The 16,480-nt window shown below is 41.2% G+C and overlaps 1 protein-coding gene and 1 long non-coding RNA gene across 2 annotated transcripts in view; one reads left to right on the forward strand and one right to left on the reverse strand.

Annotated features, from left to right (window-relative positions):
* LOC103386583 (uncharacterized) overlaps positions 1-16,480 on the reverse strand; it is a 106,918-nt gene that overhangs the window by 24,194 nt on the left and 66,244 nt on the right. The window contains exon 4 of the long non-coding RNA XR_522326.3: positions 1,942-2,063. This is a non-coding gene — a long non-coding RNA (uncharacterized LOC103386583). The remainder of the gene's footprint in view (positions 1-1,941; positions 2,064-16,480) is intronic.
* LOC103386584 (plexin-A2) overlaps positions 4,791-16,480 on the forward strand; it is a 50,142-nt gene continuing 38,452 nt past the window's right edge. The window contains 2 exon segments of the mRNA XM_025060019.1: positions 4,791-6,589; positions 8,174-8,356. Coding sequence (XP_024915787.1) covers positions 5,327-6,589; positions 8,174-8,356 — 1,446 coding nt within the window. The 5' untranslated portion in view covers positions 4,791-5,326.

Consider the following 16,480-nt stretch of genomic DNA (forward strand, 5'->3'; position numbering starts at 1 on the left):
TTGAGGTCACCATTAACCGGGCGAGAACGACAATGAGATTTATGGACACGGAGACGGAGATGTGAAAAGGGACGGGAGGAGGAACGCATGCACGGTTGAGTCTGACTCTGGCAGCGGTGCCCTTCATCTGGTCGCTGCTCTTAACTGCAATCCCAGATATATGGAACCATATCTGCATGTATAATGCATATGCCCTGGGATAATGGCATTCATTGCGGAGGAGGCCGCCTACTACGTTGCAGCAGTGTGTAGGAATTGGTCCCCTACGTGACATTTGCTCCTGCCCAAGGTCCCCTGTATTGTATTCTGCAGTTATTAGGAGTGGAGTAGTCATGATATAGTGCAGTTTTACTGCTCCCCCCAGACAACCTCTGCTACTGTGGAGACTGGTGGTGAACCAAAGAGTCCTAAAACCTGCAGCATCTGTGCTGAACAACAAAATACACAACGAGAGTCAAGACAACAGATTTGGTACTCAGTGCTGCCTGAAACACCTTTGCATTTCAATGGAATTTAATTCTAAGTATTACATTTGTACTGCACAAATGCTTTTCTGTTTCTATTGTCTATGTAAGTGACTTGTATTGGTTTGTCATTATTTAGATATGAGAATTGTCATGTTTGCACATTTGCTTTCACTGTACTGCTGGGTTTAGGTTTTCTGCTGAAACAAACTGTGGTGCGTATTATTCAAAACATTACATTTCCCATCAGGGTTGTTAGTACTCTTAAGATCAAAAAATCAATACAATACCAAATGACCTACGGACCGGCACCGATCCCTACACCTGGAGTTGAAGACCTCTGCTCTAGGACAATTTTATCTGAGGCTTTTAAGGAGAGGGCTGCTGAATACATTTCAACAGTTCCAGAACTAAAGAAAACCAGGAGAACAGGAGAAAACAAGTCTGAACAAAACAACTCCACATCGCCATCTAGAATATTTAAGATTGATGAACCTCCAAGGTGGTTCTACATACAAGTGATGAAAACTTTATTCAGTTTCAGGGGAAGCATAATTTGTTTCCTAGAAGAACACTTTTTTTTTTTGGTGGTTCATTACGTTATTTAAAGACAAGACTGGAGCAAGTGTCACATAACTGTGATGTGTGTATGTGTCAGTAAGTAAACAGATCCTGTGGGTATGTGTAGTGTGAGTATCATGCCTCACATCATTTCCTCTCTGGTCTGTGTCTGTGTCTCACCACAGCCCAGGGCTGTCCTCTTCAAACGCAGCCCTGGTTAAAACACAGAGCACTGATCCCAGAGGACTGCCTTTTTCTCATGAACCAAATCGTTCCCTGGCGATTCAACATGACATTCATTTAAAAGTCATTGTTAACAAAGATGGCATTTTCATGTCCTAATTCTTGGGCTCGTCAGCGTAAGTACCAGCGTCAGCCCCTGGCTCTGGCTCTCTCTGTGCCACGTTTGACCTACTTCTGTCTCAACAAGCCTGTAAACACAACTACTAATTGCCTTCATTTATTCATTTGCATGTCGACTTCTGCTCCAGCTGACTCTCTCTCGACTCACTCATCTGTAATGTGTACAATACTGACCCTCCCTCTGAGTGTCTCGCCTGCACAGATTTGCAAAAAGCCCCCGGACAAACGTTTCCCATCAGGCACTGTGTTTACATACTGTGAGGGTAAAGACTGAACGTTAGAGTATCATGAAGATAAACACTCTACTGAGGCTCCAACTGTCCCCCACTCAGAAACTCAAGCTAAAACCTTCATCAACTGCCCAGCATCAAAAGAATCAGTTGACTCACAAAAGTGCTGACGTGTCACGATGACAACAGACGATGTTATGACTATCAAAAATCAGACTGGTGTCCAAACCTGTGTTTGTGTTTTTGTATCACTTCTGAAGTGGTTGACAATGACTGGTATTGTTGACTCAGTGGGAAAACAGAGATGAGTTGTAACAACTGACCTTTTAAAAGATTATCAGCATGAAGCAGATCGGCTCCATCATCTCACCCAAATCCATCCTTCAGAACGTAAACAGGTCGACGTTTCTTGATGATCCTCTGTGGAGACCCCTGAAGGTAGCAGCTGAAAGACAAAGACAAAAAGACATTCTAAATATTTGAAGAGCAAATTGTCACTCACTTTGTCTTACTGGTTAGAGAGACTGATCTCCTAACTTCTACCCTGTGTTTTATGCCTAAGTGGGCACCAAAGAAGCCATGACAGCGTCTCAGCCTTATAACAGCTGAACCCTTGGGGTGCATTTGGCTACACTGATCCTAATCTAGGTCAAAGGGTCATGTCTGTGAAGCACAAAAGAGGCCGGCTCCTCCACGGTCTGAGTTGCGATTGTGATCCCCAGTGGCCCCAGAAACCATGTTCCTCTGTGCGAGTGTGAATGAGTCACGTCTTGGCTGGAGCGTGTCTGAGTGGCGAGGCAGAGAATTCAGGAGGGAGGAGTGAGCAGGGCGAAGAGCTGTCTCTATAATCCAGGGTAAACACTGAGCAGCATGACTGCACGCCTTAGACGTGACCAAAGCCAGCAGAGCAGAAATGAATAAAATGATGAGGCCACTGCTTTCCTGCATGCTGTCCCAAATCAGTTTGCCACCAGCACTTCCTTTTTCATCTTCTTGTTTTTCTCTCCCGGTGTAACATTCCTCTGAGGGTTTGAAGCAAGACTCCCGACGCTTAAATTAACCTCTGGGTGGCACTGCTTTTATCTACAGTGTAAGTCGGTTTAAGGGTTTGGTATGTTTGATCGAACATAATTTATAGTGGTGCTGGCTAGGAACTCAACAGAATGGCATTCATCTTTTTTTATTTTGAGAAAAATAAATTTAAACTAGTTATTTTTAACAGAAAAGTCTTAAAATGTTATGATCTCCAAAAAAAAAAAACTTTTGAAAAACCTTTAACTTGTTTTCACCACACACTTAGGGTTATGTTTTAACATAATTTTTAGAACCAATTAATTTTAAAGGTAAAACTACATACATTTACTAAATTACTCCCCTGCAGAGGATGCTAGTAATTGCTTAGAAACTCTGGTTCATGATTTGAGGAAGACCTTGGTTGTTTTATATAAATGTCATCCTGCAACAGAGTCAAACCCTTTTATAGAATAATACGATTAGTTCAGCAGACTAGTGGCTGCTGTAGGAAATGCAGTTCAGGGGGAGACATTAAAGCGAGTGGTTAGTTACAGTACAACGGGCTAAATCTAACACTCACAGTTAATGCTTAGTATCCACTGATCTGTGGTGCTGTACACCCGGAAATACCATAACATCATTCTAGTCATTACTTGTATTAAAATAAACCAAAAAAACTAAATCAGGAAAAAGGGGAAACAATTAGCTAGCTAAACGAAAGTGATGCCTTGTCATTAAAAATGCTTAAAAAATTGTTGTATTTTTCATGGGACAAGACAAGAGGCACACTACAAAATGTTATTATCTGAGATTGCACTACTTCAGTTGACAAATTTCCAAAAAATGAATTCTTTTGAAATCTACATACAGAATTCACAAAGATTGGGAAGATAATTTATTTGTATTAATTTTTAGAGAATTTATTTTACACTTTGACAAATTGTTCAAAGGAAATTTATGGATGTATTCAAAGAGTTTGCTGCTGTCTCACTAAATAAAAAATGCCTTTTTTGACCAAAAAAAAGGAATATAGAGAAAAGCTTTGAGTTGAACGCTTCAAAGCAGAAATGTGCAAAGCTGTGCCGTGGATTACAAACAAAACCTATAAAAGACGACATTCCCTTCTTTAAATGCATTCATTGAGACTGTGGAAGGATTTTGCTCTTTGGTGGCTATTAATCGGTGGAGATGCTCAGAATGAGTCTGGCAGATGAAGCACTTATGTGCCGAGACACTTGGTGCCACTGTAGCGTGGACAGATGGACAGGAGACAATGAAGGGAGTTGATGAAGGAACAGGATTTGCCCGTGGAGTTGACCCACTGCATCCTGACCCTGGCTTCAGGGCATGACATAGGTGTCATCATGTGACCTTCACTACAAGAAGGTCTAAGAGGGAAGACACCACAGATGTCGGTCAGAGCCAAGAAAAAAAAAATGAACACCGACTTTTGTCAGCATGTATATTAGAATTTTTAAAACCTTCACACAGAGGCAGCGAAGACTGATGATCCTGTGTGACTCTTAATAATAATTAGAAGAATATTAAGGGGATGCTGATGCAGTAATGAAAAGGGACAAAGGGCTTGTGGTAGTAATAATCTGTGGGAGCCAGATTGCAGAGGCCCCTGGTGGCATAAAGACGGGATTGAGGATGATGTACGAGTCTCAATTTATGGTCAGCCCGCTTTTGCATGAAGTTTTATTACTCTATTAAAAAACCTATCTGAAACAAGAGCGTGCAGGAAATCTCCTTTATGTGCAGTAATTGTGTTCTGTTTTATAGTTGGGAGAGAAACACTTTTTTTCCCTTCTTTCCTTTTGCGAAGGATCTTATTTGGTCTCATTTACATGAGAAGCAGCTCGAGTCAGAAAAATGACACAACAGATATGGCGAAGGGAAAAAATTCTGCCAATACATCACACCTCCTGCCATCTGCCTCACCCATCCATCCTCCGGTCCACAGTGGGCTTGAGGGACACTGTTTGCCCCCTGGATAATAACTGAATACAATATGTTAATGAAATTAAACGTGAGAGTGTGAGCGATAATTCTGACTGGCTCTAAATCTCTAATGACTCCCTGTTGTCCCTGGAAAAGGGGCTCATTAATTTAGGAATGTCGGCCATGCTGGTGAGTGATTAATTCCTCTCGGATTCAATCATATAAACGAACAAGGGCAGTGAAGAGAAAGGGAAACAGTGAGACCAAAATATGGATGCATAATTAATGCATTTAGATCATTAAATCAGCCTCTCGAACAAGGGAAATACTGCTGCACTGTGTGGCTGCTTTGTTCGAGTAATAGCTCACTGTTAGTTCTCTAATATGGAGAAGCGAAAAACCCGTGATCCCCTGACAGCACTCACCACTGAGGTGAATATTAGGGCATTGTTTTTCCTGTTAAACACGGAGAGACTCTTTGAACAAATGATTACTCGTTCCTCTGATGTCTCTTCACAAGAAAAATGAGTGTCTCCAGCTAGGCAGAGATGCAAGGGGGAGAAACGTGCTCTTACATTGCAAGTTTTTCTTGAGATAAAGTGTCTAAGGATTCCCTGGACACACTTTTTCATTCACGGTTGAGTTTCATTCTCGTGTCTTTCTTCTCTTTCAGAATGATGTGAAGATCAATTACGAGGAACAAGAGCTCACTCCAGCTCATCGTTTTCAATACCAATCTGCTCCTCGCTGATGCACAAACACCCGGGGGTTTCCTCAGTATCTCCACAAACAGGAATGTATTTGTACAAAGGCTGGACTTATTGTGGCCTCACCAAAGGTCACCGCCACCCAAAGGTCATGTCTTGGGCTGTTGCACTCTGGCTTTTGACTCTGATCTCTATAAATCAGACGACAGCTGCAGGACAAACTCTGAACACCTTCCAGTCGGAGAAGAAGGAGTGGTCACTGAACCACCTGACCGTGCATCAGTCCACCGGAGCGCTGTACATTGGCGCCGTAAACCGAATCTACAAGCTCTCAGCTAATCTCACCCTTTTGGTGTCCCACGACACGGGACCAGAGTACGACAACAAAGCGTGTTACCCTCCCCTGATTGTCCAGCCCTGCTCCGAGCCGCTGGCCTCTACGGACAACGTCAACAAACTGCTGCTCATCGACTATCCTCACAACCGCCTGCTGGCCTGCGGCAGCCTCTACCAGGGTGTTTGCAAGCTGATGAGGCTCGACGACTTGTTCATCCTTGTCGAGCCCACGCATAAGAAGGAGCACTACTTGTCTAGTGACAATCAGACTGAGACGATGTTTGGAGTTATCGTACCCTCACAGGGTCAGGACGCCACTCTGTACATTGGCACGGCAGTCGGAGGCAAACAAGACTACTTCCCAACCATCTCCAGCCGCAAGCTGCCCCAGGACCCAGAATCCTCTGCCATGCTTGACTACGAGCTTCACACTGACTTTGTTTCATCTCTCATTAAAATACCTTCAGACACGCTGGCTCTTGTTCCACACTTTGACATTTACTACATCTACGGCTTTGCTAGCGGCAACTTTGTCTATTTCATGACCGTCCAGCCGGAGACTCCGGAGAATGGGATGCCTGCGGGCGGCTCCCCTGGTGACTTTTTTTACACCACACGCATCATCCGCCTCTGCAAAGGCGACAAGAGGTTCCACTCCTATGTGTCACTTCCTATAGGCTGCGTACACAGAGGTGAGGAGTACCGGCTACTGCAGGCCGCCTACCTGACCAAGGCCGGCCGGGTTCTGGCTAAGTCGCTCAACATCAGCACGCAGGAGGATGTGGTTTACGCCGTGTTTTCAAAGGGACAAAAACAGTACCACGACCCACCGGATCATTCTGCTGTCTGCATCTTCACCATCCAAGACATCAACACTCGCATTAAGGAGCGCCTGCAGTCATGCTACCAGGGCGAAGGAAACCTGGAGCTGCACTGGCTTCTGGGAAAAGACGTGCAGTGCACCAAAGCGGTAGGTAAACAGTCAGGAGTGAGAACAACTGTGTTCATACAGACTGTACTGACACTGCTTTTATCTTCTGACTATAAAACTCAAATGTTGTTTCCATAGCTCATATACATATTTACTTAAAAGTTGGCTCCTGTAGAATCCACAGTTGTCACAGCCCTGAAGACTAAATGGCTACAGGCACGCAGCCAAAACTCCACTGTAGACACTTTTCAATTTTTCAGATTCCCACAGGAGCAGAAGAGCTGGCGGTGATTAATTCCACAGAGCTAATCAGAGGAGTGTTGTAAGGAGCTCTGGTCTCATCCCAGGGTTTGGGCACTGACACCCGTCACAAGTCGCTCCTCTTGCTCTAGTTGCCAGCAGCAGGATTGGAACCCTCTGAGATCTGTTCTTGATCTTTTTAAAAAAAAAATATTTTCTTGTACTGCAATTACTGCAACTGTAATGCCATTCTGCATAAAAGGTGTCTTTCTTTAAAAGAAATGTCACTCCACACTTACAGTAGTATGTCAGATTATAGCAGAATTCTAGACTTTAATCAGATAAATAGGCAGTAAATTTAATTTTTTTATTAAAGCAACAAAAGGAGGAAAAGGAAACTCAGTAATTCTACAATCAGCTCCCACTGTTCAGTTGACCAACGTAGTTTGTATCTTAAATTATAAAATCATGGTTCTGATTTAAAATTTCAGGTTTAATACACTGTGAGAGAGTTATATTTGGGAACATTTAAAAGGTGAGCTTTAAAAAGTTGCAAGGTAATCTGGTAATGACTGGTAATGAATTGCAATTAATTGATTGTAATTTCAAAAAATAAAAATAAAACCCAGCGCTCCCTGCTAGAAGTAAATTGGTGAAGAAGGCAGCTGTGATGAGATATAAACTGAGTGTACTTCACTGACTACATTCAGTAAAAACACGGCAACATGACAGGAAGTGCCCTCAGAGGCTGGATGTGTGGATGAAAAATAAACATCCTGTGAGAGAAGACATTAGTCGGCCTAATAAGGTAGATTTGTATATTGTTTGACAGGTTATTAGCGAGGGCTTGAAGTACATTTAAATAGAAGTAACTGGACCGCTGCAGCTGCCACTCTCTTTGATGCATAATCAAAAACCAACATCTCCTGTGCTGCGTGCTTGTATGATGTCAGATCAAGCAATCTGAATATCCCCCAAAACGGGCGCCCAAAAACACACGGCTTCGCTCGCGTTTGCCATCACCAATTAGCGTTATCCACCAATTCCACTGCTCGGAGGTTTTGTTGATACATACAGCATCCTGGCCCGCTTTGAAGTAACCATTTTAAAGCCTGAAGTCTGCGCTCTTCATGCGTTTTAGCCCTTCCACGGGTCAGTTTGTATTCCCGTCATATATATTCATGTGTCTGCAGTGATTGCAGTCATTTTCTCATCTTTCACTCATGCTTTTTCCTTCATTTTCATCACCTCCTCACCCCTCATATCTATCATGCCGGCGCTCACCCTGTCCTTTCCTACACTCACATACTTTTCTGATTCATTCCTAACTTTTTTTTTTAACCTCTCCTTTTCATCTGAAACCCTTCCTCTTTTCCTCCACAGCCTGTTCCCATTGATGATCACTTCTGTGGCCTGGATATAAACCAACCTCTGGGTGGATCTCAGCTGGTGTCAGGATGGACGGTGTTCACAGAGAGCAGAGACAGACTGACCTCCGTCACCTCCTACACCTACAACGGACACAGCGTAGTCTTCTTGGGCACCAGAAGTGGACGACTAAAGAAGGTAAGAAGGTCACACGCCCCGTGCTGCAGACGCTCAAGGTCAAACCTGCTGTTTTCTCTGTAGTGATGCCCTCACAGGTGGAGCCAGATTTTGAAGGAGATTTAATCCTTGGCTGCTTCTTGGTAAAGATACTACACGTCATTATAATATAGCTTTAGAAGCAACGCTAATTTTGATGTTCGTCCAGCATTTCCCTAAGGTCACTGTTGCTACTCATTAGTTTGGATTTTTAAATTTTTTTTATTATCTGGATAGAATAGCCTTCCTTGTTAATACAAACACAGCAGTACAGCCCGACAAAATTCTGGGTGAGCAGCTGGAATAGCCAAATTCAGATAACAAAATAGTAACAATTATAACAATAGTAAAAGTAGTAATAGTAGTAGTGGCCTCATTGACTAATTATAGAACAAACAAACAACCATGTGGGTCTCCACCACATAAATGATAAAAGACCAATAAACTTAAATGAAAGTTTTCAGTTTCATTACCTTAACATGGGTGAAGTAAATAATGTTTCTGAGGATTTTTCTTTTTAATGTGATGTGATCATCGACCACTCTGTTTTATTTCCCTCCTCAGAAGCTTTTAACACTAACCGTGCAGCAGTCTGTTCAATTAGTGATCTCATTAGCCCGCACTGAAGGGTAATGTGTAAAATATCGTGTTAGAAGGACGAACATTCTGAGGCTCAACTGTTGAAGTGCTGCAATGAAATCAAAAAAATCCATGCAGTCTATGCAGAACGCCAAAGCGAAATTTAAAAACAAAATCTTTTTTTTTTGCTCCGGTTTGAAGAAACACTGCATTATTTACTGGTTCCTACTGTTTACTCCATTTATTTTTATCTGAAGTTTCCTGGTTCCACAAACACTGCTTTAAGTCATGTGTGCATACGTTTTACACTTTAGACTATTTTTCTGTTTACATGAGAAACATAAAAGGTGGCGTGTTTTAATCTCAAGGTCTGATTCAAGTCACTGAAGGAAAATGTTTACGAGGAAATTATTGGAAAAAAAACCAGGACGTAGAAATGTTTTTACATGTTCTTGTTTTAGTGTTGAAAGTTACTTATTCCACCAGCCATCAGGTCCCACCAAGGTGCAGTGTGCATGGCACCGTCCCCACACAGTGCTGCTTGAGCTGCCCCTCTGCCCACTACGGTGATGTGTTCAAGGCAGAGGACAGATTTCATTGTGTGCAGTGGTGACAATAATTCACTTAATTTCACTCCTGATCTGAAGAGCTGCTGAACTCTTCACTTCATTCTTTGTGAACTGATATTTCCTCACTTATTCTCACAGTGGGTGTAGCATTTGTGCAGCCAGTAGCTGTAACCGCTCTGTCCCAGTGTGCACTATGGATTTTTACACACATCAATAAGCCACACTGAGGCAGTGGGTCAAAACGTTTTTTCAATAAAACATGGCCGCTGTGTTTCTGGTCGACAACAACTTCCCTTATTTATACAGACTTGGCTGTAATGTGATCTAACACCATGGCTCTCCCTCCAAGGAGGAAGCCCATAAACTCTGCACATACATTTAGACACAGTTAAACCCTTATGCATAAACACAATCACAAATTAGCTTTAAATATGTTGATATTTAGGTAAAATAAATAAAAAATTCCTTTCCATTTTGTGCAACATCCCTTCATGAAAATCCAAACCTAAATAATAGTTTTTCATACTTTCTTGTAGACATAGTCATTCTCCTTTTTCATTGTACTAATAAACTTATGTCCAGGTGCCCCCTTTGGGTGTCGCCCCACACTTTGAAGACCTCTGTTATAAAGCATAGGTTCCAGAACCTTTAGTTCTAAAATATTCTATAAATGAAATTCACAAATGAAGGAATTTCTGGGACAAAGGACCAAAAACTGAACACATTTATTTCTCTTGTCGGCTGTCAGGTCTGTTATACCAGACCCAGATACATGAAGCAGTGTGACCTCTTTACAAGAGGATCATGAAATTGATTTAAATAATTGTCCATCATGCTTCCTTTAACGCTCTCTCTCTCTCTCTCTCACTCTCTCTAACTCACACACACACACACAGACGCAGTAACGATGCATTGTTCCAGCTCATTGATAGATAAATGCTAATTGGTAGTGCGGTGGAGTCATTCTGCTGCACAGTCATACACCACACAGCTGACTGTGGTGGCATCGTTAGCCTGCAGGCGTTAGTCTTAAGAGAGGCATGCTGTCTGACACACACACACACACACAGAAAAAACACAGTTATATTCTACAAAACAGATATTTTAGTGCAGCTTATCCCGAATAAATAATTGGGTAAACACGCACAAAAAAGCTAAAGAGGGAGTCAAAAAGACACAGTTAGACAAAGACAGAAAAATAAGAAAGTAAATAGACTGAGAAAAAGAGTAAGACAAAAAGGGAAAAATGAAATAGAAATACAGCATCGTGAGCTTTGAGGTTTGTCTGAGTTCATGGCTCAAGAAGCGTAAAAAATCCATCATACTGCATGAAGTACTGAGTGTCTTAAGGCCAAAGTGTGTCACTGCGTCTGTGACTTAAACATGCAGCCATGATTCAGACTCCCTGGAGCCTGCGGGAGCACAGGGTCACCACTCCAATTCTGTTCCATCACCCTCCGAATGGAGAGGCTGAGTGGAAATGGGGCATGAAAATAAAAGGCATCAATGGATCATTCCAGCAGCAGGGCCACCTCAGAGGTCAGGCCTGTCACAGGAATGGTGTTACTGGGGTCAGAGGTGACAAGGACACCTAGCAATCTAACCAGACAGGCTCCAGGTTGCCTATGGAAAAGTGTCTGACTTTACGTTACAAGTCTGCTCCTGTTACTGATGTCATTTAGAGATGTAACAACCACTGCCGTCCTCATTCGTCTTATCCAGGTTTTTGTCGTCAGGGTAAAATGACCCTGTGGGCATCTCTAAATATAAAAAGTGGCCTTTATCCTCTGCATGATTCACACTAATGAGGTGAACACCAGGTACAAGTTATTATCTCTCACTGAGCCTTATTAATTAAGATACAGTTTCAGTCAGACAGATGGCATAGTTTCCAGTTTTCAGGGCAAATATCTCAGTTTCAGTGGGACCAGATGAAATTTGCACCCTGCTTCATTTTTCAGTGACAGTGGGAAGACGCATATTTAAAAAAAATGTATTGATGCAATTCTCCTTACTATTTTTCCACAAGAAAACTTACTATGCTCTGATGTTTGTATCCACTTTTAAAAAAATAGTTTAGTTTATCTTCACTGTTTACCTCTAACAATTATATGAGTAAAATGTAAAAACACACAATTTCACTGACTAAAGCCCAGAGTTCCTCTCACCTACGGAGCCGTTCACCTCCTGCAAAAGTGTGACAACACAGCTACATTTGAATGACAAACTATCTTAAAATACTAAATTTTACTTTTCATTTTTCATTATTTTTTATAGAAATATCACAATGCTTCAAAAGTCAAGTTATTCCCGTGAACACAAAAAACAACAAAACATAATTTAATAAACATTAAATTGTTTTTCTTCTTGTTAAATAACAGGAGGCAGCTGTAGTTCATGAGAATTTGTCTTAAATCCAAATGTTATGGTTGATCTAAAATTACAAATCCTGTTGTTTAAGTCTTTTTAGTGACTTAAACAATTCAAGTTATTTAAGTCTTTTTAGTGACTTAAACAATTTAAATAATTTAATTCAAATCTTTAACTTGTTTTTACTGTATCAACCCCCTAAGTCACATGGTGCGTGAGCCTGTGTGTTATCAGGGTGAGGGTTGTTACAGACAGTAAATGTTTACCATCTCTTATCTACTACTCTATTGAACTTTGCACAGCAACAACAACGGGCTCAATCATGTGCTAATAATGAACAGGAGGTTCTCACATTCACCGTGGCAGATAGGAATCACTGCATTTTCTATGGATATTACTTGTTAGCATATGCTGCTAAAAATAATAATAATAAATGGTCAGGTTGAAGGCTGTGCCTGGACTTTACTGACCATACTGAAGAGAACTAATTGTCTGCAGTGATGAGTTCTGGCGGAGGAACTATTGACAATCTTCAGACTGTAATATTGACCGAATACAAGAGAGAGAAAGTTGGAGAGGCAGGGTGGTGATGGTTTGGACAAGTGCTGATCAGACACAGTGGATGTATTGGACACAAGATGATGGAGATGAAGAGGAAGGAGGAAGGCTCCAGAGTAGATCCATGAATGAAGTGAAGGATGTTAGTGAAGAAGCAGCAGATGCAGGAAAACAGATGCTCCCCTGAAGGGAGAGGCTGAGGGGAGAATAATGAGATGTGAAGGAAAAGGAGGGAGGAAAAAAAGAAACGTTCAATAACAACTAATTAAAAATTAACATTTTCCATGTTTTCTCTTCCTGCAATGTTTTTGTACTATCCTAGCCTAGTAGATAGTACACAGTACACAGAACCCACTGTTTGAACAATATCACCATTCAGCAATTGTTTCACCCTGTGGCAAACCTGAACACATGACAGTCGTGGTCTGGAATTGATTTCCCAGGGATGTGGTTCTGATCAGAACTAAGAAGAGCATTAGTAGAATATTAGCAGAACATTCTTTTTAAAAACATGTGGTTTAACAAAGAACGCATACAAAGGTTACTGCAGTCATCAGGGCCTAAAGGAAAACATGGAGATGTTTGCTGACATACAACCAATGCTGGAATAAGGTCTTTACTAGAGGCACAGAGTGGGCTGGAATATAAGGCTCAGAAAGACTGTTCAGATAGACTGTTCAGATAGACTGTGTCTTTAAAAACATACACACAAATGGCTGCTCTTAACACTTATATTTTTGAAAAGTCATTGTCACCTTATGGAGGCTAATGCGTTACTAAAAGAGATAAAACCAAACATAACATTGACCGCTGTTACCCAGCAGTGAAGGCAGCTTTTCCCTAGAAATGGCTTCAACCAATAAAGTCAAAGTCAAACACTCACATTGACAAATAGATAGATTCATCAGAGCCTATTGGGATTTCACTCAGAGGAAAACCTCTGCTGACTGCAGATAAATGATCAAGATGTTCCAAAATCTCATTTCAGTGGGGCCGGAAAACACTATTATGGGGATTGAGGTCACCAGAGTAGCCATATATATATATATATATATATATATATATATTTAGGTTCAAACAACACAGGAATGCTGCTTATACTCACTGCAAACTATCATAATGCATTTTAAAACAGCCATTAAACGCATTGATGGGGCAGAGCTTGTGAATAGTCTGGGGCTATTTCCATGGAACTTCAGGGATCTTCAATACTGTACATATTTGTGGTACACAAAGTCACCCACTGTCCACTGAGTCACTGTTTTTTTTTCTGTTTTGATTTTCTTTTTAATTTTTCTACTGGAAATTGCTGTGACCATCAGGAAAATTAAGAACATACGTGAGGATTGTTCCACTGCCCCCTCGTCCCCGCCCCCCTCCTACTGCTGTTGTTGGTTTGACCATGGGAACCTAACAAACAATGGGAATGATTGGAGAGACGGGGGCTATACGGAGGAGGACAGGAAATGGAGAACAGGAAACCATGTCCTGGAGGAGAGAGAAGAGAAGCGAACATGGAGAGACTCAGAGGAGACTGTGGTCAGGTTGTAGGAATTGCGGTATAAAGATTTGGAGGCTGGCCATGCAGCTGAAGGTTATTGTGAACAGAAGGATTTGGCTGCTGCAACAGGAAAGTTTTTTTGTTGTTTTTTTTTACATTTTTTCTCTTAACAATAACCTTAAAAAACACAAAAATGCAAACTGCACTGAAGCAGTCTCAGATGCTGTGACCTCCTCAGACCTACATGGTAGTTATGATTAGACGTGGGCTCCTGCATATATGGCTCAAATCAATTCATCTCTCTTTTGGACTGCGGTTAATGTGACGGCCGAATGATTAGTCGTGTCTCGTAATCAACATCGCCACCTCAGTGACCCCTCGTCCCCTGAATGCATTTCATCCTCATTAGCCACCGTGGCTCAGTCCTGTCTCTCTGCTTTGTCTCATTAGAATTCACAGAAGCATGATGGATATATGGGGTAATCAATGCTCACTGTGCACGACTGTCATCCACAATCGGACCATATGCACAGTCAGTCAACCTTAAAAGTGGACAGTTGTCTGGCCCTTATGTCACTGTGTGGCCCCCTTTGTCAAGCCTCAAGTGTCCACTGTAAATTGTGTCCTACATCTGTCTTGCCCACAGTCTGCAGCTTTGTTTCTGTCCACTTTAGATACAAACAAGACTTCATTCTAATTCGATATAGTCTGTCAGTGCAATGAAAGACACATTTGTTTTAATTAGGTTCCTGTTCTATTCTGATTCCCATTTGTATCCTCATTTCAACTGACTACACGTGTCAATTTGAAAAGAAATTGGGTTTTTCTTTCTTATTTGGGACTATATCAAGTTGATGTGACTTCGTGTTGGTGGTCAGTAGATGTGAATGGATTCTGACTGAAGAAAAGGGGAAACTTTCACAGAAACTGAGGGAAATTTGTTTTAAAAATAATAAACCTCCCTTTGGTGTCTGGCTCAACTTGGACAGATTGGTCTTTGGGGGAAGGATGACAGAGTGGCAGATTGGGGATGTTTGGTTGAACAGAGTGCAGCGTCCCAACTGCGCCATCATCCATATGTTCAGGTCAGCCCAGTTACTGCACAGAGGGCACAGACTGTCCTGCTCTCATGAGGACTCATCACATCAGAAAGCCATCATCAGCTGTCTAGTTTTAAATCAGACGTTCTTGGACACTTTGTGTATATTTTGTCATAAACAAAAAAGATTCCTCATTATAAATCTCCATAATCAAATCTCCATAAAAATGCCCACGAAAAGACTATGTGGTGTTGATGTGCTGATGAAAGCTGACAGCTTCACAAAAGGAGCCCAACAAACTCCAATCATGACATCTGAGATGTCTGGTCTTTTCTTGTCCTCTTTGATTCTTATCGGATGAGAAATATTCAGTTAGTATTGAGTTTAAAAACCCATGCAAAATGAAGGGAGTCTGCTTTCATAGACAGCACATGGATTTAGGTTGCATTTCTGTTTGCAGCTGCCATTTTTAGCAGCTCTGTTTATACCCAGTTCAGGTTGCGCAATGGAATCTCAGCAGTGTCTTCCAGTTATTGGCTTCTTTATTCAGGGATTTAATATTTATTCCCCTCAGCTGTCATGAGAGGCCAACTGAGGTCACTGAGGTATAAAAGGCAGTTCCAGAGCCTTCATTTATTATGTGACACGGTGCACGTTTGGGTAATCTGCTGGAGTTTTAAAAGGTTCACTGATGATGTAGAATGTAATCCATGATGCTGCCATTAAATAATTAAATACTTGGAAAAAGTGACTTCGACTGCTGTCTTAAGGAGACTGCAGTAATCTTCTGTGTTTTCTAATAATCTGTCATGTTAAAAGATTTAAGATTGTATCTTAAAGAGATATAAATTGTGATAAATTGCCTCTCCTCACTCATAAAGTCCCATATATTCTACTGCTCAAAGCATTACACTGTAAAGATTGCAAACCTGCTCTACTCACTTAGCCTTAGCAATACACTAAAGGCTATGCCAGCCGTCTAGCCTTTAGCATGCTTGTATATTTGTTTTTTGGAACTAATTGAGACAAAGTATAGAGGTTTACATGAATCTGTCTTCTCTCATCATCTTTGAATTAATTTACAGACTACCGCTTATAATTAACTAAAGCTAATATGGGTTAATAAACATTGAATATAAAGTATACAGTGGTCTATCTCGGGGGTTACATTCCAAGACTGCATGCGATAGGTGAAAAACCACAAAGTAGAGAATGCGATAGTTGTTATATTTTTACGTATATATTAACCCTTTACGAACACTTTAGGAGGCATTGTAAGGTGTGAAATATGTCACAGAAAATTAACAAAACTTTCATAATTTACGTATGTACAGGTTATTTCTTGCAATTTTTTTTACTACTTATTTTACTTTTTTTCTTCTTGGGCTAGAAAATGCTTAATTTATCACAAATACCGCAAAAACCTGAGATATAGAAGAAAATTCCCAATAAAAGAAAAAAATTTAAATATTAAAAACCTGCGATGCAC

Source organism: Cynoglossus semilaevis, chromosome 11 (genome assembly GCF_000523025.1).
Source record: "Cynoglossus semilaevis isolate Cse_v1.0 chromosome 11, Cse_v1.0, whole genome shotgun sequence".
Taxonomy (NCBI): domain Eukaryota; kingdom Metazoa; phylum Chordata; class Actinopteri; order Pleuronectiformes; family Cynoglossidae; genus Cynoglossus; species Cynoglossus semilaevis.